Source organism: Pseudorasbora parva, chromosome 13 (assembly GCF_024679245.1).
Source record: "Pseudorasbora parva isolate DD20220531a chromosome 13, ASM2467924v1, whole genome shotgun sequence".
NCBI classification, from domain to species: Eukaryota; Metazoa; Chordata; class Actinopteri; order Cypriniformes; family Gobionidae; genus Pseudorasbora; species Pseudorasbora parva.
The window spans coordinates 19,085,826-19,107,550 of record NC_090184.1 but is presented as its reverse complement, the minus strand read 5'-3'; the positions used below and the strand labels follow the sequence as shown (position 1 = coordinate 19,107,550).

At 37.6% G+C, this 21,725-nt stretch overlaps 2 protein-coding genes across 3 annotated transcripts in view; both read right to left on the bottom strand.

The window, feature by feature from the left end:
* mlec (malectin) overlaps positions 1 to 6,778 on the bottom strand; it is a 12,514-nt gene extending 5,736 nt beyond the window's left edge. Inside the window, exons 1-4 of the mRNA XM_067413367.1 lie at positions 6,358 to 6,778; positions 5,112 to 5,316; positions 3,963 to 4,141; positions 3,606 to 3,782 (exon numbers count right to left, since the gene is read on the bottom strand). Coding sequence (XP_067269468.1) covers positions 3,606 to 3,782; positions 3,963 to 4,141; positions 5,112 to 5,313 — 558 coding nt within the window. The 5' untranslated portion in view covers positions 5,314 to 5,316; positions 6,358 to 6,778. The remainder of the gene's footprint in view (positions 1 to 3,605; positions 3,783 to 3,962; positions 4,142 to 5,111; positions 5,317 to 6,357) is intronic.
* Positions 6,779 to 7,321: 543 nt separating this feature from the next.
* Positions 7,322 to 21,725, bottom strand: part of cabp1a (calcium binding protein 1a) — a 30,422-nt gene continuing 16,018 nt past the window's right edge. The window contains exons 1-7 of one of the 2 annotated variants that reach the window (XM_067413366.1): positions 13,848 to 17,603; positions 13,722 to 13,752; positions 13,395 to 13,538; positions 13,200 to 13,309; positions 13,042 to 13,116; positions 12,341 to 12,413; positions 7,322 to 8,942 (exon numbers count right to left, since the gene is read on the bottom strand). In XM_067413366.1, the coding sequence (XP_067269467.1) occupies positions 8,917 to 8,942; positions 12,341 to 12,413; positions 13,042 to 13,116; positions 13,200 to 13,309; positions 13,395 to 13,538; positions 13,722 to 13,752; positions 13,848 to 13,943 (555 nt within the window). In that variant the 5' untranslated portion in view covers positions 13,944 to 17,603 and the 3' untranslated portion in view covers positions 7,322 to 8,916. Of the gene's footprint in view, positions 8,943 to 12,340; positions 12,414 to 13,041; positions 13,117 to 13,199; positions 13,310 to 13,394; positions 13,539 to 13,721; positions 13,753 to 13,847; positions 17,604 to 21,725 lie in introns of those variants that run through there. The other variant, XM_067413365.1, reaches the window with a different exon arrangement.

The window sequence follows — 21,725 nt, the reverse complement described above, 5'->3', positions numbered from 1 at the left end:
AGGCTATAAAACTCCATCTCCAACATCCTCGCACGCAATATAGCCTACTAGCCGGGCCACCTTCTTTATGTGTACAGATGTGACGTGATGACGCAAAGATGTACTTCAATTTCCAGTGAAAATCCACCAGTTCAATAAAACCAATTTTTACTTCCTGTGAAATTGGCGCAAAATATTTGTAGTGAAAATGGATGTTACTGCAATTGGGGAAGAAAATGTGCTCTTTTTTTCCTACATCATAAATGACTTGCGTCTCAGAGCGCGCAGGCGAAATGCAATAAAGACTCATGTTATCTTGCGTTCAAATGCCTGGAGTTTGAGAATGCAATCATGTGAAATGCTTCTGGGATGTCATTATACCATTAATTCTAATGATGACAGACTTTGGCTCAGGCATTTCAGAATGATAGAACCAACAATTTAGATGCTGCGCAATGAAATTGGTCCACTGTTTAGTCCAGTCGTCCAATCACACCCACCGAGGCAAAGCCACATGAGTTGTTGCGCATTAAGGGATGTGTGTTTCTATCATAGTTTAAGCGCATATCTTATTGAGTGCATACATTTTTGTAATACACATTTTTAGAATTCATGAGCATCTTGGCGTTTCCATCCAGTGTTTATTTTAATGCAATATCCTAAAAAGTTCATAAAAATAAGGGAATGGAAACATCAATGGACATCTATGGCATCATCAACATCTATGGACACAGCAGCTTTACCTCGAAAGGGCAAGTTAAATTGTCATTAAATCCTCACGCTCATGTCGTTCCAAACCTGCAAGACCTTCATTCATCTTCGGAACACAAATTATATTTTTAAATCCGAGAGCTCGCTGACCCCTCCATAGAGAGCAGTTTAATTAACACGTTTAAGGTCCAGAAAGGAAGTAAAAACTTTGTTAATATAGTCCTTGTGACTCCAGTGGTTCAACCTTAACTTTATGAAGCCTCGAGAACATTTTATGTGCAAAAAACAAACAAAAATACTTTATTCAACAATTTCTTCTAGCCTGTGTCAGACTCTTATGCTTATAATTTCATTATTTTACTTTAACCAAACTAATGACGCATCCGCACTTTCTATATGCACGATTAAACGCATTTTAATCGCGATAGCGATATCTATTTCTCTCAATTGATTTCAAATAACAGTCACAATATTGGACTGCTTGCTATTTATCCTTAAAACATGTTTTTTCTTTGGGATTTGCGTTATCTTGCATTGGTAACGCCTCAACTAGCAGTCATGCTTGTGGTTGTCAGATGCAAAGAGTTTAAAATCCCTCAAATAGAGCTTTTCCCTTAAAAGGATATACTTTCTTCCCGGTGTTTACTTGTGCAACTCTGATGATCTGAAAACAAAACACGTGCACAGTTTAGCGACCTCCCCAGCGAAATTCTGCTTCAATGAAAGTGTCATACTTTTCGCAATCCGTTACAGAGCTATTAAATTTTGATTTTGCATTTTGTTTTTTAAACGTTCATTTGTGTAGTTTACATTACCGCTTTACAATATTTAAATTACATCATTTATATATAGTGCAAGACATAAAAAAGACTAACAATGACAAAAAAAGAGGCTAACAATGTCCAGATCAATATTTGTATAGCCTGCCTGCCACGGAATTTTCACAAACATCACGTCTCTGGTACACACTACAGTTTTTAAAATAGCATATGCAGTAGTTATATTATCAATTTAATTTACAGAGCAATCCCTGCAAAGTTTTCAGGTAACTATAAAAGAGACTAGGATTGGTGTGTGTCGCACTCGCAAGACTCGCAACGGGAGGCGTCGTGATATCCCTATCAGAGAGCGCTTTTATTTCACAGGGTTTATCCTGGGTCAGAAATGGTCATCGGTGGTGGCTGACATGGTCATCCACACACACGCATGTACACACACACACATGCGCACACACACACCAGCAGTAAAAGTACCTACCCATGTGATCTGTGAGCCCAATACTGACAATAAATTTAAAATAAATGCATTTTTTTTCATTTTGCTGAATTAGATGCTGAACTCATCTAATTTTGATATCTCATTATGTATGATGTCTTGATGTTTGTTTCTTTAGTTCCTCGTTTTTACACAGTTTGCATGGTTTAACGATTAATTATTTTGGCAACAATCATTAAAAAGTAGCATTAAAATGTAATAAATAGTCTAATACTCTACCATATACAATTTAATAAAACTATTGTCTATCAACAACTTGCGTTGTTCTGGTTTCACCTTATTCCAGTCAAAAAATATATATATATATATTTTGTAATTTACTACACATTATCAATATAAATGCTCAAAATAATTACATGAAAATACCATGGATTAATAAAACTAATTCTTACTAACACCTCTTGTTTAATGGGTTAAGCACACTTGCATTCTCATGTCAGAGGTGTTGTGAGTAAATGATTACACACTGATTCGTGAGTTCAGTGTTGGACAGATCAGTTCATTCAAATGAATCAGTTCAAATGAGTCATTAGTTCGCTGGATCGGACAAAAGCGGACACGTTATATGTGAACCCAGACCGTTAAAACAACGCCAAAGATTTGTCATCACAGAAAACACATCATAAGGATATTTTTCCGTTCATTTAAAAGTATAGTTTATGTCAGCTGGGTGTGCAAAACGTCTGTCAAAAGAAGTGCGTTTTTTGAGCACAATTCACATCCAACAGTAATTCAGGGAACATATTGTGCAAACGCGCCACACAGAACATGGAGTCAGTCTTCCGACCTTTTACCATTGTATCAGTTCTGTTGATTTTGATTGATATGTGCGAGTGAGAGCTCAGATGGTGATCGTTTTGAAGACAGAGAGTGCGCGTGCGGGCTCTCTGCTCGTTCTATGTCACTCAGTTAACGTGCGCCCTGTCACATGCATTAGTAATCTACATCAATTTATAAATCACAATAATTCATCAAATAAGGGACAAAAATTTGTTTTGGCGGCCGCCAAAAAAATTTAAATGTAGGAAAAACCCTGATCAAAAATATCCAAAAAATTCAGATGATGAACATTGTGATGATGAAGGTCTTAAAGGTTTGGAACAACAAGAGGGTGAGTAATTAATAAGAATTTTCATTTTTGGGTTAACTAACAACTCTGTGGACCCTGTACAAGATCGGGAATGACATCGTCATGTATATACTTTCAATTTTAAATGTCCGTGAAGGAGCTATGTCATATAAGGTACCATTTAAAAGCTTAGAGTCTCTACTTTCTGGAGATATGCATCACTTTGGCATTTGTTTTAGACAAAGTAATGGGGGAGACGGGTCATCCCTTCAGACCCATTTGAGTAAATCTTGCATACAACATGACACACTACAAACTTCTTTTTTCCACTATTTTCTGGAATTTAGTGGAAACAACCCAAACTGAAATTTTGAATTTAGACCACTGTATGTGTGTATGGGAAGCTTTTCAATTTGGGTAGGCCAAATCCAGGCAGAAATCCCCCAAAATTGTCTTGGAGTTTAAGTAGTTAAAGGATCGATGAACTGGCTCAAAACTCTCACACTGACCAACAGGACATTTTATTCTTGAGAGCAGTACAGGTAATAGGAAAATATAGGATGATTCTTACCTTAACAAACTCTACCGTGAGTTTCCCATTAAATGTGGAAACTTCACCGTGCACACTCAGTTTTCCTCTTTTTATGGAGAATGGCACTATTTCATCATGAGCAGTGCTGTGACCCACACGGTCAAAGATATCCAGATCTTTCACCACAACATGGCCATTTAAACGCACATCAAAAACCTGAGAAAAAGCAAACAAAGGGGTTTCAAAAGACAACAAAAGAAAGGAGAAGAGAGCAAGAGATGAGGGAAAAACTATGAAATACATACCCTCGAGTATAATGAATTATTAAACATTACCACGTTCAAATATCGACTACCAAGAGTGATTGTGCACCACGGCTGAGAGCAAAATTCACACCTTTTGTTGAGACTGAGCAAAGTAAACCTCAGCATATTTCATGACCAGTATGTAGTCGCCTTCTTCTCTGATGGGTACTTCATAACCGAATGTATCCTCGTTGTATCGCTCTGTCTGGTAGAGAATCTGATCCTCTGGACTGGAGCGCAGGATAGGCAGACGGAGACCGTAGTCTGATGCTGGAAGAAGGTGGGGAAAGAGTTCCAACAGAACCGAATGGTGAGTTTGGGTGGTTGTACGTGCCATTTTGGGTTTTATAACATGCTGAGCAAATGTCAAACCAGATTAAGGTTTTCATGAAGAAGCCTAATTTTGTTCCAATATCTATTAATAGCCAATGAAGAGCAGAGTGGAAAATTAAGTACCACATTTATAATGCTGGTCGTTATCTGGTTACACTGATGCAGTAATATGAAAAAACTAATCTTTAGAGAGTTTTAAAGGGCACAATACAGGCCCTGACATGTGCACACTGCATTTCTCATCTGACTCAGGAAGTGACAGTCATCACATTTCAAGTGACAAACTTCCTGATATGATCAACTGCTCTAATAAACTACTGATGAACCAGATGAGCTAAATAATCGTCTCTCTCTTCATTCTACTTACAATCATACTGTAATAAATCAAACACAGTGCAACAGTAATACCTTAAATATTTCGTAATTCACTCAATGCGGTCATTATTTACTCGCCCTTAAGTTTTCAAATCCACATGATTTTCTTTTTATCAGAGGAACACAAAAGATGCCTCAGTCACCATTCACTTTTAATCTTATTCCATCTAATGAAAGTGAATGTTTACTGAGACAGAAATCATTGGTCAATGTATCCTTTTATGTTCGATGGAAGAAAGCAAACCATAAGGGTTTACAATGACATGAGGGTGAGTAAATAAAGTACACGCATTATATTACATTACTATTTAATGTAATTATGAGAAAATGTATTATAGTGTTACATCGCAAAGCTGCTTTTATAAAACATTGCAATGCTGCTGCAGAGAATTACTTCTATTTTTACACAGAATATGGACACTTATTCCTTCATTCGAGACCACCACAAAAAATAGCCACTCATTATTTTGCAGACAAAAATGAAGAGGTAAAATAACACTCTTCTGCAATGCGTACTCAAGTAGCTACTCACCTTTCCCCAGTTTTCCTTCCAGCGGATCTTTTTTGAAATTAATGCCGTGCACGTCTGTGTGCGCGTCCCCGCCGGCGTTCACAGCCCAAATGACTCGCTCGGCCAGACTCGGGGCCCCGCTCTCGGCCCGACACACTTCCACCAACAGCCACAAAGCTGCGAATACGAGCCGGGCAGCACAGCGCAATGTCACCCTCCTCATAGCCTAGAAGTCCGAGAAGAAAAGTGAAAGGATAAAGAAAAAACAGAAGCAGGGAACAACGATATGCAAGGAAGTCAGTCGAAAGCCGGTGAACTGGAACTGACACTCACGTGTGCTTTTCACCCTGCAGTTTAAAACGACAATAACACGGTGTTAAACGCAGGGTGAATGGATATTTTTAATCCTGGGTTCATTTTAAATGGAGTCAACATCACTCAACCCAGGGTTAACCGGGATTAATTTATAGTAACAAATGTGTACCGAGTAAAACAACGATGTGCTAATAAGTGACAGCACGTTGTTTAGCAACAAACAACCAATCAATGGTGGGGCGGCAGTGGCTCAGTGGTTCATGTAGGTTGTCTACAAACCAGAAGGTTGGTGGTTCGATCCCCGGTTCCACCTGACCAAGTGTCGAAGTGTCCATGAGCAAGACACCTAACCCCAGCTGCTCCCGACGAGCTGGATGTCGCCTTGCATGGCTGACATCGCCGTCGGTGTATGAATGGGTGAATGTGAGGCAAAAATGTAAAGCGCTTTGGATAAAAGCGCTATATAAATGCAGTCCAATCATAAACTGCCTCGCAGCTCATCTCATTAAATATTCATACAGCCTTGTACAGTTGAAGAAACTTTCCCCCACACAGTTAGTTTCCGCGTCTGAGAGAAAAATATAAAATACTGACGACAAACGGAAAGAATAGACCATTATTTGTGTTTTAATTTGCAGCTTTTTTTACACAAATAAACAGCCCGGCAGTTAAGATAGGGCGCGCGCGTCTCGAGCTGTATGCGTCCAATCAGCTTTACAGACATCATGCATATGGAAATAAGAAGGTTAACCCAGGCTATACAAATGTGCCGTAAGAAACATGAATACCTAAATCCCCAGGATTAATACCTAACCTAGGGTGAAGAACAGTATGGCAGTTATATATACATATTCTATTTAATGATAACCCAGGGTCAGGAATGGCCCTTGGTTAACAATTAAATGTGTGAAAAGCCCAAAGCCATATCATTCAATATGTATGTCACTCTTACTGTGCAGTCTGCGAAATACTCTCTGTAGTGGACGGCCGGCTCCGTTCAGATGTTTGGGTTGCACGTTGTTGTTGAGCCGTCCAGATCGCCGTACATTTACCTGCCTGGTAGTCGAATTTAGCTCTGGGTGGTTAGCTGGCTAACTGACTTCCCTCTTGCTCTGTCATCAGTGTGGCAGCTGTAGTCTGCAGGTATTATTCCCTTACATCTGCACCCCTGTGTACGGCGTGTGCTCTCTCTCGTTTAATAGATGATCACACCGTGGTTATTCAACGCTTATATACTGCTCAACACAGTTGTTTTGAGCTTTCTGCGCCTGAAATCACAGCTATTTCTGACCGGGAGGGCCGCGTCAGTACTGTGAGTATGTGTGCAGTCAGCAGCGCAGGTTGAAGGGATGGAACAGTAAGGAGAGGCAGACTAACATGATAGTCAGTTTCCGGAGGAGGCGGGATTGTTGCACAGATCAGCCAATCACACGGAGCCAAATAACAGGTTCTCCGACTTGATTTGCTAGTGACTCGTCAAGTCCGGCAGGCTCTGACCAATCACAATCGAAGGAAGTGTCTAGAAACAGCGAATCAAGTGTATCAACTTTCACTCACTTCCTCGCATAAATTAGCTGGCTTCAGTTCATTGGTACATTGTGCATATGCAGCGACAGGTGGGCGGGATTAGGTAGATAGAGGGCAGAGCAGGTAAATTAATTAAGTTTTATTGACCAACATAAAGAAACATAAAAACAATGTTATCACTATGAATCTTTTAATCACTTATAATTAGTTATCAGTATTTATATAGCCTAGTTAATTTTATAATAAAAACAAAAAACAACAATAATATACATTCAAAATAAGTATTATTGTTGGTTGTAGTGGTGGTTTGTGAAACGATATATTTATTGAAAACACGTGTGTTTTATTCGTTTATGCTGATCAGTTAATTAAAATAATACACCAATACATTTCTTTATAAATTAATTTTATTTAAAAACGCACAAATGCAACAAAATAGGCTTCTTTTTGTGAGCCACTGTTATTTTCAGTCACTCTCTTAACGTGATTGATTTGAAATATGCATTCCCAGAAAAGCGGTGGCTGAAAACAAGCATCAATTTGCAGAGAAACCTTTCTCTTAGCTCTTAGCTACATGTTTACAGCTGCGGTCAAATTTATGATGCATGCATGGTTGAAACAAAACATCATGATGTCAATTGCCTGTTTATTTATTTATTTTATTTTTGCCACACGGTGGCATTCTTTTTTTTCTTCTTTTTTTATAGCTCTCGCTAGATGCTGCATTCACAATGAAAAAGCAGGAAAAATTCTGTCCCGTTTTGGTCCGGAGGAAAAAGCCCGTTGCCATGACAACACGAACAGTCTGTTCCAGCCGCTGGGAAAGTGATGCTCGTTGCTGAACGATTTGGAGAACAGCTGAGCAGACAGCAGCCAAATTGTTGCTCCTTGAAAATAGCATTTCTTTATAAGAGGTAGGCAAACCTTTAATTCAGTAAAAACTAATAGAGTAATGAAGCTTATACAGAAATATGTGAAGAAAAATATACGCTATTACTAGACACAGTTTATTTGCTTATTTTGTTACAATGTATTAAAACCACTAGGCTATATTACATATGAAGGTCTTTTTGGCATGCAATAATCCGATCAGATAACAAGACTACAAATGCCTCTGACACTGGTCACACAAACAGACATAAAGAGGCTGAAGTCAAATAAAAATCTTCAATGCACGATATCCTTAAAAACATTCATCATATTTCAGGTATTGAATGTTTGTAAGGATGTTGTGCATTGATTCAAATAGGCCTGTGTTGAGTGAAACTTGAACTCTTGAAATTAGTTGCCTCAAGTATGTCATGACAACTAAAAATAGTGAATCGAACATTTCTAAACTTAGAAATCACTCAGTTATGTGTTAAAATAAAACTATAGAGGCAGCAACACATTTTGGTTCCATCCGATTTTGCACAGTGGTGTATATTGGTTTTAAAGTCATGCACTTTGAACAGAAACAGGCAAATAGTTTGACATGGACAAATAATAATAGAGGCAAAACTGGAGTTAGGTATGAGCTTGACTTATATAACATATTATCAGGACGTCAATTTACGCCAATACGTTACTGCTAACAAAAGGAAAACATTTTAGGCATCACACAGTGTGACTGTGAAAACTTTCAGACAGCATTTTCATCACATATCACACAGAGACACGTATATGGGACAACAGGGACACCACTTAATGTAATATTGCCATAATCAAGCATTAACTCTAATGTGCGTTTAAAAAACTTTGTTTGGTCTTGCATGGTTGAAAGTGCAGAGACACTTGGCTACAGTATATGTGTATACTTTTTTGTGTGTGTGTGTGTGCATGATTTTTTTTCTCCTAAAAACTCCAGTTTTCATTTTTTATACTACTTTACACTGGCTCAGCAGGGCTTTTCTTGCAGTAGTCTAATACTCTGTCTGCTTTGACCAGCAGGAAGCAGTACAGCATCTCTTTCTTCCGTTGGAGACACCATATGAACACTGCCCTTTCAGCGGGACACCATTCGCACAAACTCTAAAAGGGACAGAGAAAACAAATACACTTGAACTTTAAAATACTGTGCATCTATTGTCTGATTTTGCTTTTTTTATTATTACTTAGTAACTATATGTAATTATGTTTCAAACATTGGGAGGAAGTTTTTTGGGGGTTGAGGGGGCATAATTGGTCTTTTATATAAAGGAATGAAGTAATCAAAGGATTAAAAATAATTTAAGCGAATAAAGAAAAAGAAACAAGAACAGTAAAATAATCTTAATTGTGAAGTAATAAACTGTTTGCAAATAATATGTTTTTTTTTTAATATGCACATATTCCCTCTTATTCGTTTGTCTAATATGTTCAAAACGCAAATGCATCTTGTTTTGTCATATTTATGAATGACATGAATCATATAAATGATAGCGAAAGCGGGGTTATAAAATCTAGTGCCGCTTCAATATACCTGCATATATTCTAATTAAATTCATAATTAAAACCTACAATAATATTTATTCTCCTATATTATTATAATAATTCTTTCCAGTTATGATTTTACTTAACCAATAGAACCACTGATATTTTGTTCTTCTATTGTGTTTTCTAAAGTGTGTATTTGGTCTCTGAGGAGTGACTGAGGGTCGCATGTTATCAGTATATTTTGGGGAACATTCTAGAACTGGAGCTTAATCAGCTCCAACCTTGGAGAGAGTATGTATGTGCGCAATGTTCTGTGTTACAGAGCAGTGTACAATGGGCATCCTAAGAGATGGGGGACTTGTTGTTCTGGACCAGCTGGCGCCTGCTCCAGATCTGGAAGGTCACTACGGGCCTGTTTCTGGGGGGAGAGCTTCAACACGTGATCTTTGGACACGTGCATCTGATTAACTGACAATGCGGGGCATGATTTCAAAAATAATAATTTAACATAAAGTATTGCTTATGGGTAGGCATGAACAAAACAGACAGTTATACATTACCTATCAATCATTTTAAACGACCAGCTAATATTCATTAAGAATATAGACAAACTTTATATTTCGGTGTATTATATAGATTTCCTCTATTTTGCAGTAAAATTAACTTTAAAGAAGATCTACATTTCTCATTTTCATTCAAGGTGCCATGCTTTAGTGGAGGATTTCTTTCACCTGGTGGAAAACAAACACACTTTAAAGGATCAGTTCACTTCACAATTTCTTGACATTTTACTCAGCCCCATCTCATCAGAGAAATTACGTTTTTTGAGGAAAACATTCCAGGATTTGTCCAGGACCTTACATTGTGCTTGTGCAAAGAATAATCCAAACATTGTTTAGCAAAAAAAAAAAAAAGGTAAATCAGCTATGTCGGACGATTTTGAAGTTGAAAGTGGAGTGTTTTTTGCTAAAAGGTCGTTTGTATTAGTCCTTGCACGTTCGCTTGGGACGGTACTTCTACCTACGTCTAGTGTGACTTTTTTGACGTGATTACGAAATCCTTGGCAAGTCGCAGAGCAGCACAAGATGAGCAATTTAGGTTAAAAAGTATATTAATTATTATTTTAAAAAAAATATGACCGATGGTTTCGCTTGATAAGACCTTAATCCTTATCTGGGATTGTGCAGAGCCTCTGAAGCCCTTTGAAACTGCATTGATTTGGACCGTCAACATTTCGGTTGCCATGGAGATCAATTGTGTGGAGAAAAATCCAAAATGTTTTCCTCAAAAAATGTATTTTCTTTTCAACTGAAGAAAGAAAGACATGAACACCTTGGATGAGACAAGGGTGAGTAAAATATCAGAACATTTTCATTTTGAGGTGAACTTATCCTTTAACATAGCCTGGTTAAAACCAGACCATTCTAGTAACTGAGTTATGGTCTGGCAGAGCTTCATAGACAAATCATTTCCAAAGGGAATCTTTGTCTATGACATCATCCATTCTATCATCACCAACGGATGATGACGTATGCAGAGCGACGGAGAAACAGCAATTCTCTCTTTATGATTTCGAGGAAGATGTTGCAATGGCTTCAGATGACGTTTGCCATTGTTGTAAAGGAAATATGATAATAGCTGGCATCCACTGCCACTCTATCAACATTTTTGCAAAATTTGAAAAACCTAATAGCATCTCGGACTGACTGAAACATCTCGGATTGACGGTCAAACAGAAAACATTAAGCTCTGATTGCATTTGCCCCCGTTGTAAGGCATTTGTATTGCGATTAGAACACGATTTGCAATATTTTGAAAATAAAATAATATTGATGAGTCTTTGTAAAATTGTGTCTCACAAACTTTTTTTTCAAATTCAGTGATTAGAACATTTTCAGACTTGAGCATAGTTACGCTAGTTATTTATTTAAATTGTTTACATGACTACCAGATCTAGTCTGAGGAAATAAGCACATTAAGGCCAGATCCAGAGCTGCTGTGTGGTGTTTAGCAGAGTGTTGTTTTTTGCTCGGGTTTTAGAAACAAGGACATTTTTTTATCACTTAAAACAGACACGATAGCTGATTCGAACAAGTGATGTTCCATGGCACCATCCATCTTTGTTACGTACAAAATCTGCTTCATCGTCGCTGTGCCGTCGTCATTGTGTAAGGCCCGCCCCAATGTTTCTGATTGGTTCTGTGATTAGAAATGGGCTTGAAGGGGCTCTTTGCCAGATTACTTGCAGAGCAAATCTAAATTTGCCCGAAGTTGTCTGGGTTTTCCCAGGCTACCTTTAACATGAAGTGAAATTACCACTATAACCAGTAGATGGCTACAGATGACCACTTAACTCATTTCCACCAACATTTACAGTTATTTTCGTGTTTTGCTTTTGGATTTATTATAAAATTATTATTACACCTTTTTATAACATATAAAAATGATCATTTTAATTTCATGAAAATTACTATAAATGAGGGAGATAATGAGCTAGTAAGTAGTGGAAAGGAACTTTTGATGCTGGCGTTGCGCTGCTACGGATTGAAGAACATACTAAATTACACAGACTAAAATATGAGGATGAGCCGGAGCCGAGGCCTGCCACCGTTTTCACTGAGGCGATCACGAATCAGCATAGATTACGGAGTAAATTGCTCATTTTTAGGGGGAGCTGGGTGGAATTTTAGGTGTGTGTGTGTGTGGGGGGGGGGGGGGGGGGGGGGGGCTAAAGCCCTCCATTTGCAATCGGCTTCTGTAGTAAGGCCCGCCTTCTTTGATTTGATTGGTCATTTCGGTCCTTTTGACAGCAAGTGCTGTTAGACCACAGAGGCAGAACAGCTTAAAAAAATAACTTTTTGTCATCCTAAGAACAAACAGAGTGGAGCATAGTCGAAAGAGCAGAATCAAGAATTGCAAATATTAGATTGGAGACAATTTGGCCATTTCTAATTATTATTCATTGTCCCTCTCAATGTTACAGCCTTGTTACTTAGAGCCACTGAGATTCTTACCTTCAAAGTCTACTCGGCCGTCTCCATTCAAGTCGATGTCTCTCAGTATGTCCTCTAGGTCTCGATGGCCAACCTAACAAAACAAGATTTAGCTTGTTAGAAATCAGGTGACAGAAACTGTGATTTGACTGAATGATTCTGGTATTTTCCTCACAGAAATCTAATCAAAATGTGGTCACTATGGAATGTCATTGTGTGAAAAGAACCGTGTGCAGATTCATCAAAATTATCTTATAACAGCATAAGAGGTTTAAGAACACTTCATGAGCATAAGCAATTGCAAATGTTTAATTTTTGGATGAAATTATAAGTAAAGACCAATCTTTTCTTCTGTATTGTGACGTACAACCTACATTGATGAGGTAAAAAACGTAGGATAGGCACCATGGGTTGCTGATTGGATAAAGGCGGAACTGAATGCAGCTACAATTAGTAATGACATTTTGATTAAAAAGTAATTGTTCACATTCACAATAAAATAATTTTAGCATTCAGAAAACAGAATGGGTTAATTTTCATTTCATTGTCCTACTCTCGTGCCAGTAAAGACGAGGTATATATATATATATATATATATATATATATATATATATATACTGTACATACATACACAGTTAATAGATAAAAAATAAGAACTGTTAATTTGATTTCATGGTCATTTTAAAAACATTCTCACAATTTTCTCAACCAAAAGCACTAACCTGTTGTCCCAGCAGCTTCCTCATAGCTTCCCTTAGCTCTCCTGTGCTTATTTCACCATCTCCATTTGTGTCGAACTGAAAGCAATGCATAATATTTTATTTGATATTTCATTCATTTTTTTGTACATTATATTCTTTATATTTAACTCTCTACTCACTTCTTTGAAGGCATTTCTGAGCTCTTTGATGCCGATCATGTCTGCTGTCTCTGCAAGGAGTTTAGGTCCCATCAACCCTACAAAGTCCTCGAAATCCACATGGCCACCTACTAAGAGAAACAGACTGATGTCAATATTTCGTAGTGAAAAGACGTAACTGATAAGATTATGGCATGTGCGCAACCAGAAGCTTACAGTTCATGTTGATTTGTTGGCTCAGTTCTATTAGTTCCATCTCGGTGGGCATGTAGCCCATAGTTCTCATGCAGTTCCCCAGGTCTTTACAGCCGATAAAGCCATCTTTATCTTTATCAAACTCCTTAAATGCTTCTCGCAGCTCTTCACTCGTCAAGACAAACCAAACATAGGAATGGCGTGTTAACACACAGCAGCAAAACTGAATGAAACAAGAGGTCTAATAAAACAATATAAGAATATTTAGAATAGTTTATACAGGTTTTTAGCTTTTACATTTTTGAATCATCTAACAATAACAGATGCTAACAGAGTGGAAAAACTTACCATCAATCTCCTCTGGTCTCAGCTCTCGATTCTGTAACAACAAAAGATGAAGAAAAAAATGTCAAAACAGCACCAGTAAAGGTTACATTTTAAACACATTCAAACATTAACACTTCAGTCCCTCACAATAAAATCCAGGTCATCCATGAAATAAAGTTCTTCTGGCTTCATTACCAGAAAACCTTTAACCAGTGATGCATCCAAACCAGCCAGAGTTGCCATTGTTGCTTCTACTCGTTCAAAGACACCCAAGGTGTTTTAAGACTTGTTTTATAGCGTCAAGAGTAGTGCGTTACAAAAAGGTGAGGTGGTCCTGGTCACGTGGCAATGGCATTTCTCCAGCGTCACAGCTAGGAGAACAAATCCCAGCAAGTGAGACACATCTGTCCTCACCAAGCAGTGACAACCTTTAAAGGCGATGGAGAAAAGAGAAGGTTAAAGATGGAGAACAGAAGCTGTAGCATTCACCACGGGGGAAGAAAGGAGTATAAACATGCAGTGTTTACTGACGTAAGACCATGACATTCACACACACGCACATGTAAAAACATGCAACCTAAATTGCAGGCCAAAACAAAGAAGCAGCGAATTATGCGACATAAATACATACGCCTACGCAACAGCATGTAGAATAAGAGAAATTAAATTGCTTATGCAAGAAGCATCAAACATTCCAGGGCAAAGCCACACATGAGCAAGCTTGTATTTACAATAAATCATCATTCAAAACGTGCAGGACACTGCAGTAGGTCTATGTGTGTGTTCGCGTATTTGTTTCTAAAAACCTAGAGCTTTCAAATCATTCATTCATTTGGCAGATGCATATTTTGGGTCATGAGTGACCTGGGACACTATTTCTCCTCTCAAACTCATTCAGTTTGTGGAAGTAGAGCCCTTGGTGTAACAATACAAATGAAAAAATTGCAACAACAACAAAAAATCTGAATCTCTACAAGCGTCACTAGTGAAATAAAATAATATAATATATTTGGTATATAACTTTTGCCACTGAAATATATTTAAATGCATAGTTTTATTCATTGAGTAATTTAATTCAAAAGTTTAAAAGAGCAGTATTTATTTGAAATGTAAATCTTTTGTAACTGTATACTGTCACATTAATGTGTCCTTGCTGAAATATTATGTAAAAAGTTTTTATTAACCATAAACTTTTGAATGGTATTGTATGTATACACTTACCTAAAGGATTATTAGGAACACCTGTTCAATTTTTCATTAATGCAATTATCTATTCAACCAATCACATGGCAGTTGCTTCAATGCATTTAGGGGTGTGGTCCTGGTCAAGACAATCTCCTGAACTCCAAACGGAGGCTGCATTTACACTGCGAGTCTTGATGCACAATTCCGATTTGGTGACTATCTGATTTTTTTGCTGACCCGCTTACATCATCTTTAAATCTGCTGTCCGTAACTTTTTTGGGTTAAAAATTATCCAAAATAATTTTTTGAGCAAGTACATAACCAGCCAGTGTTCAAAACTATCTGCTTATTGTAACTCGATTTAAAACTGTAAGCTTGTAATAATGATTTTAATTCCAGTCGTACTGGTGGATTTCCACGGTAAATTCAAGTATATCTTTGCGTCATTACGTCCCCTCTGTACACTTAAAGAAGAAGTCCCGGAAACCGGCTATATTGCTCCGTTTCTGATTCATCCGTTGTAAAATGCAAAAGTCTACAGACTTCGGAGTGGCTACAGAAAAAAAAGATATTTCAACTGGGCGATGTCAAAATAAGGATAAAAAGGGCTTTTAAAGGTGGTGTGAACTTCATGTTTTTTTCAGCTTTTTTTCTGCTGGACAGGTAAGACATTCCAATGGTTGAATTAGGCAGCACAATTGTTCGCTTAATTGATACAGTTATGCAGTGCATTGGTAAACATCAGTTATTTTGTGCTTGCTATGAGAGGGAGCAATTCACCTCTACTCCACATTAATTTGTTGGTATATGACGATTAGAAATTAGACTGCACAGTTATGGATGCACATTATGTAGTCCCGCAATGCTGATGTTAACATTAACAATTTGAAAAGTATAATTTGCACGGTGTAACATGATATGATAAACGGTAGTTAGATTTAATCATCGCGAGTTATTGCACTGCTTGTTTCCCCTTAGTTGGTCAGAAGAAAAGTGGATGTTAGCTACTTACTTGTTCAGATGGCATTCTTATGTTCAAACAGTAGCATCTGTGATTTCAAATGGCAGTGGGCTAGCCTATCCAGGCACGGTGATTTACTGCTGCTCATTCTCCTCTAAAAATTTGATTCTTCCGCGCTGTGCCATGCTGAGGGGATATTTCCGCGACTAACTGCAATTGCAGTTTTCGAACAGAGATGGCGACAAAGAGGAAACACTACGGACTGCAGCTTTAAAAAGCGACCTGTATCCGATTTTTGCATTTACACTGTACACTGGCAAAACAGCCCAAGGCGTTCTTAACCGGAAAAGGAAGTAAAATGGCATGATTTGCAATGGACGCAGATGAAATTATATGTTTTGCTTTCCACACTTTTCCAAACTTACTTTAAAGGTCAGCAAAAACTTTATCTCGTAAGGCAGAGAAAAAGAGGAGAGCCCTTGACAGGGTTGACAGATTTTCACAACAAATTTGCAGGAAAACCACAGACTTAGCAACAATGACCGTTGATCGCATTTCGTGTCCACCTGAGTTGACGTCATTCACCTCTGTCCCTTTTTCAATGGCGCACGACTTACATTTACTGGGGAATATCCGATTTGACCGCTTACATGGCAGATGCAAATGTAGTATCCGAGTCAAATCAGATTTATTACCTCATATGAGTGAGGCCTGAATCCAATCTGAGGATATCGAAATCCATGTGTTTTTTTTTCCTGCATACACGTACACGTCATATCTGATCTGTGCCACATGAGAGGAAAAAATTGTAATTGAGTCACATGAACCATGCAGTGTAAATAGGGCTTGAATGTCAGAATGGGAAAGAAAGGTGATTTAAGTAATTTTGAGTGTGGCCTGGTTGTTTGTGCCAGACGGGCCGGTCTGAGTATTTCACAATCAGCTCATTTAGCGGGATTTTCACGCACAACCATTTCTAGGGTTTACAAAGAATGGTGTGAAAAAAGTACAACATCAGTATGCGGCAGTCTTTTCGGCGAAAATGCCTTGTTGATGCTAGAGATCAGAGGAGAATGGGCTGACTGATTCAAGCTGATAGAAGAGCAACTTTGACTGAAATAACCACTCGTTACAACCGAAGGTATGCAGCGAAGCATTTGTGAAGCCACAACAAGCACAACCTTGAGGCGGATGAGCTACAACAAAAGAAGACCCACCGGGTACAACTCATCTCAACTACAAATAGGAAAAAGAGGATACAATTTGCACAAGCTCACCAAAATTGGACAGTTAAAGACTAGAAAAATGTTGCCTGGTCTGATGAGTCTCAATTTCTGTTCAGACATTCAGATGGAGTCAGAATTTGACATAAACAGAATGAGAACATGGATCCATCATGCCTTGTTACCACTGTGCAGGCTGGTGGTGGTGGTGTAATGGTGTGGGGGATGTTTTCTTAGCACACTTTAGGTCCCTTAGTGCCAATTAGGCATTGTTTAAATGTCACGGCCTATCTGAGCATGGTTTCTGACCATGTCCTTCCCTTTATGACCACCATGTACCCATCCTCTGATGGCTACTTCCAGCAGGATAATGCACCATGTCACAAAGCTTGAATCATTTCAAATTGGTTTCTTGAACATGACAATGAGTTCACTGTACTAAAATGACCCCTACAGTCACCATCCCAACCCAATAGAGCATATTTGGGATGTGGTGGAACGGGAGCTTTGTGCATCCGGAATGCTGGATGTGCAAATCTCCATCAACTGCAAGATGCTATCCTATCAATATGGGCCAACATTTCTAAAGAATGCTTTCAGCACCTTGTTGAATCAATGCCACATAAAATTAAGACAGTTCTGAAGGCGAAAGGGGATCAAACACACTGTTAGTATGGTGTTCCTAATAATCATTTAGGTGAGTGTATATCAGTTTTGTTTAGAGGAACCTAAAACTGGTCTTCTGGTCATTTATTTTCAGATATAATATGACTCTGATTTATTCCATTCCGAATTCCATGTCTTTGTAGCTCAAAAATTATATTATAAGGCCATTGCCCCAAAAAATGTCTTTGTTTTAACACCATCTATCTTTGTAAAAACATTTACAACACTTTTCCCCAGGCTCTTAAACATGCCCTAAATAGATGACAGATACATTGTGTTGTGTTAAGCAGACAGACACTTTTGCGGGTGAATGACACCATGGAATAGTTCATGTTATGGTCGATCAAGAGCTTTGGAACATCAGCAGCACACTGATAGAAACACCGTGACACACTTTTAATGAGGTTCCAGGAATGGTTTAGGATTTACCTGTTCATATAAACACACATATCAGATCTAATTTGCCATTATTCTCCCCTTTTCTCTGCGCTGCAATGTTTTGGGTGGTACAATGAAACCTCATACACAAGACCATTAAGAACAGCAAGTCATGTCTGTATGTATTAAAATTGATCTTATACATAAACGCATGAGAACAACACATCACTTAAGTTGCAGCCACATCACAGGCATGTGTTGTGAATGTCATACGTCACCGAGAAAGGATGTCTATGTGTGAATTTGTATGTGTGAGGAAGACAGATTGAGAAAGAAAGCATTCCCATTAATGAAAATAAGCAATCCAGCCAACATTTTCCATTCATTCATCATAACTGTTTACTGAACACATTGTGTAGACTGACTCTTCAGATCTATACACTCTCACAGCAACTATAAACAGAGAGGAAGGGATGGTGAGAGTGAGATAGATACACAGAGAGACGATAAACAACACCAAATACATAGAAAACACATAAAAGACATTAGTACTGGTGCCTTCAGTGCCTACTGTGTAATCCGCAATGTGGCAAAAAGTTGTTTTTGTTTTTTTGGATTTTACCAAAAACAGCTCACTGATTAAAATATCTATAGAGAGAGAGACAAACTATATTGACATTTAAAACACAGACACCACATTGTGGGGAAAAAATGCTACAAGTATCAGTGTCATAAATGAAAAAAACATCAGTGTGAAAAACATTTTCCGATACATTTTGAGAAAGTCTGAAATAATATTTTGTAAAAACATACTCAAATAACCTTTGTTTTATTCACAATGTCAAAAAAAAAAAAAAAAAAAAAAAAAAAAAAAAAAATATATATATATATATATATATATATATATATATATATATATATATATATATATATATATATAAATATATAAATATATATATATATATATATATATATATATATATATATATAAATATATATATATATATATATATTTAGTGTATATGATTTCAATGTACAGTGTATAAGATTTTATATATGGACTAAATTGAGAATTTTCTGTAGTAGCCTGCCTCTTATGTAACTTATTTTATTAGTAACATTTTACAAAAAAGTCCCTTGGTTGAGCACTGACAATGGGAGTTGTATTATTATGAACCTTTGTTAATTAGAAAAACTTAGTTAAGATTAGTTAAGAAAAACTGTTCAATATTCAAGCCCATTAAATATTAACACAAAAATAAAGTTTTTTTCACAATAAAATAACATTAAATAAATTGAACACTTAAAAAAAACAGTTAATTCAATGTTACTTGCAATTTCCTTGTAATTATTTGTAAAACTGAATCGCAATTTCTGATATAAAAATGTTAATACTTGACCAAACATTGTGCAGATGCAACTTTAGATTTCAATAATCTAAAAATGAACAATGACTGAGATTAAAAATTACATCAGGAGTATTTTTATGGTTAGTTCATTCATGTTACCTAATGTAGTTAAAGCTGCAGTCCATAACTTTTTGCGCTCTAGCGGTTAATAAACAGAACTGCATGTGTCTTGTGGAAGAACATTGCAGCCGGAGCTACTTCTCTCTGTTTATGTCTATGGCTCAAGGACTGTGCTCCTCCGCAGCGGTTCCTACCAGACCGGTCTAAAATAGTCCCAACATAAACCCATATTTTAAGTGCACCATAATGAATCAGGGTAAGAACACGATTTAGAAAATGGATATCTGTTGTACATTCTCATTATATTATTTTTGTAAATCTTACGGACCAAAAAAGTTACGGACAGCAGCTTTAACTAATTTTAACAAATGGAACCTTATTGTAAATTGTTACCTATATTTAGCCTACTAGGTGGAACACAGGCCCCTACATATGGCACAAGTTTTTCCTTTAATTTCCTTGTTTCCTTAGTCAGGTGAAAATATGTGAAAAGTATGATCACTAATATCACAAGCAGCATGGTTTTTAATCACTAATATGTGTAAACGGTGTAATGCAAGCACCGCTAATAATCATTAAATCTGGAAACTGATGAGAACCAAGGCGTATGCAAATGAAAATAACTGGGACACCTTTCAATATGTAAATTCACTCCAGTCCTTTGTTTGACGTGCGGAATGAGGATTCCAGGCAATCATTATGGCGTGTTAGTCAGCCTTCATAGACGCTCTAAGATTACTCAAATATTTGCCCTGAAAGCCTGAATTCATAAAAAAGACCGTATGCCCAGAATGTGGTGGTCTTTACAGATAATTAAAGCTAAAACTAGGTCACTCAGTGAAATAGCAACAGAAATATAGGGCACAAGATGTGCTCTAACATCTCAAACATATTTGGAGAAAACATCATGTAACAGAACACAATATCACTCTATTTTACTTTTTACATTTTTTGTTTGTTTAACAGGTTTCTTCTGTAAGTGTAGACATAATTAAATTGGTTTATGAAGGGCTATTTCGGTAAATTCAGAACATTGGGAATCAGAGATGTTTTATTAGTCATGAAAGCACAGCCGAAATACATTTAGAAATAATACGATAAAATAATACAACTATTACGAAGCTAAAGCCCTGCGAGAGAAGGTGTAAATAAGAAACTGTCTGTGTGTGTGTGTGTTTAGAGGATGGGAGGAGAGTGGGTCTCATTCAGACATGCATATTACCATTCTCACAGCTGGAGGCCTGGTCTCTAATCCAAACAATCATTTATACAGACGGCTAAAAATACCACACACTCACACACGTAACTTCAGATTGTTCATGCTTTGTTTCAGTCCTGCATTGACAGCCGTCATTGTATATGCGTTTATTTGTTTGTTTTTGAAGTACCGTAGATCAGTTATTATATGTTTTCTGTAATGAAAAATTAAAAAAAAAACTCTTAACATGGGCTTACTGAAAAATTGACAATTAGGCTTAGGGTCGTTGTCCTGTTGGAAGATGAAACTTCGCCCCAGTCTGAAGTCCAGAGCGCTCTGGATCAGGTTTTTTAATCGAGGATGTACATTACTGAAAACTGCTGCATTCATCTTTCCCTCTATCCTGACTAGTCTCCAAGTTCGTGCTGCTGAAAAACATCCCCACAGCATGATGCTGCCACCACCATGCTTCACTGTATTGGCCAAGTGATGAGCGGTGCCTGGCTTCCTCTAGTCCTTAAGGTAGCAAACTCCAGACAGGCTGTCATGTGCCTTTTACTGAGGAGTGGCTTCCATCTGGCCACTCTACCATACTGGCCTGATCAGTGAAGCACTGCAGAGATGGTTGTTCTTCTTGAAGGTTCTCCTCTCTTCACAGAGAAATGCTGGAGCTCGATCAGAGTGACCATCGCCTCCCTGACTAAGGCCCATCTACCCCGATCGCTCAGTTTGGCTGGGTGGCCAGCTCTAGGAAGAGTCCTTGTGGTTCCAAACTTTTTCCATTTATAAATGATGGAAGCCACTGTGCTCATTGGGACCTTCAGTGCTGCAGAATTGTTTCTGTACCCTTCCCCAGATTGCATTTAGGCTTTAATTTTTTTTGAAGTTGTGTTCTTATTAATTATCTTGATGGATAAAACTTGTAAATATCATAAACTTTCTTGA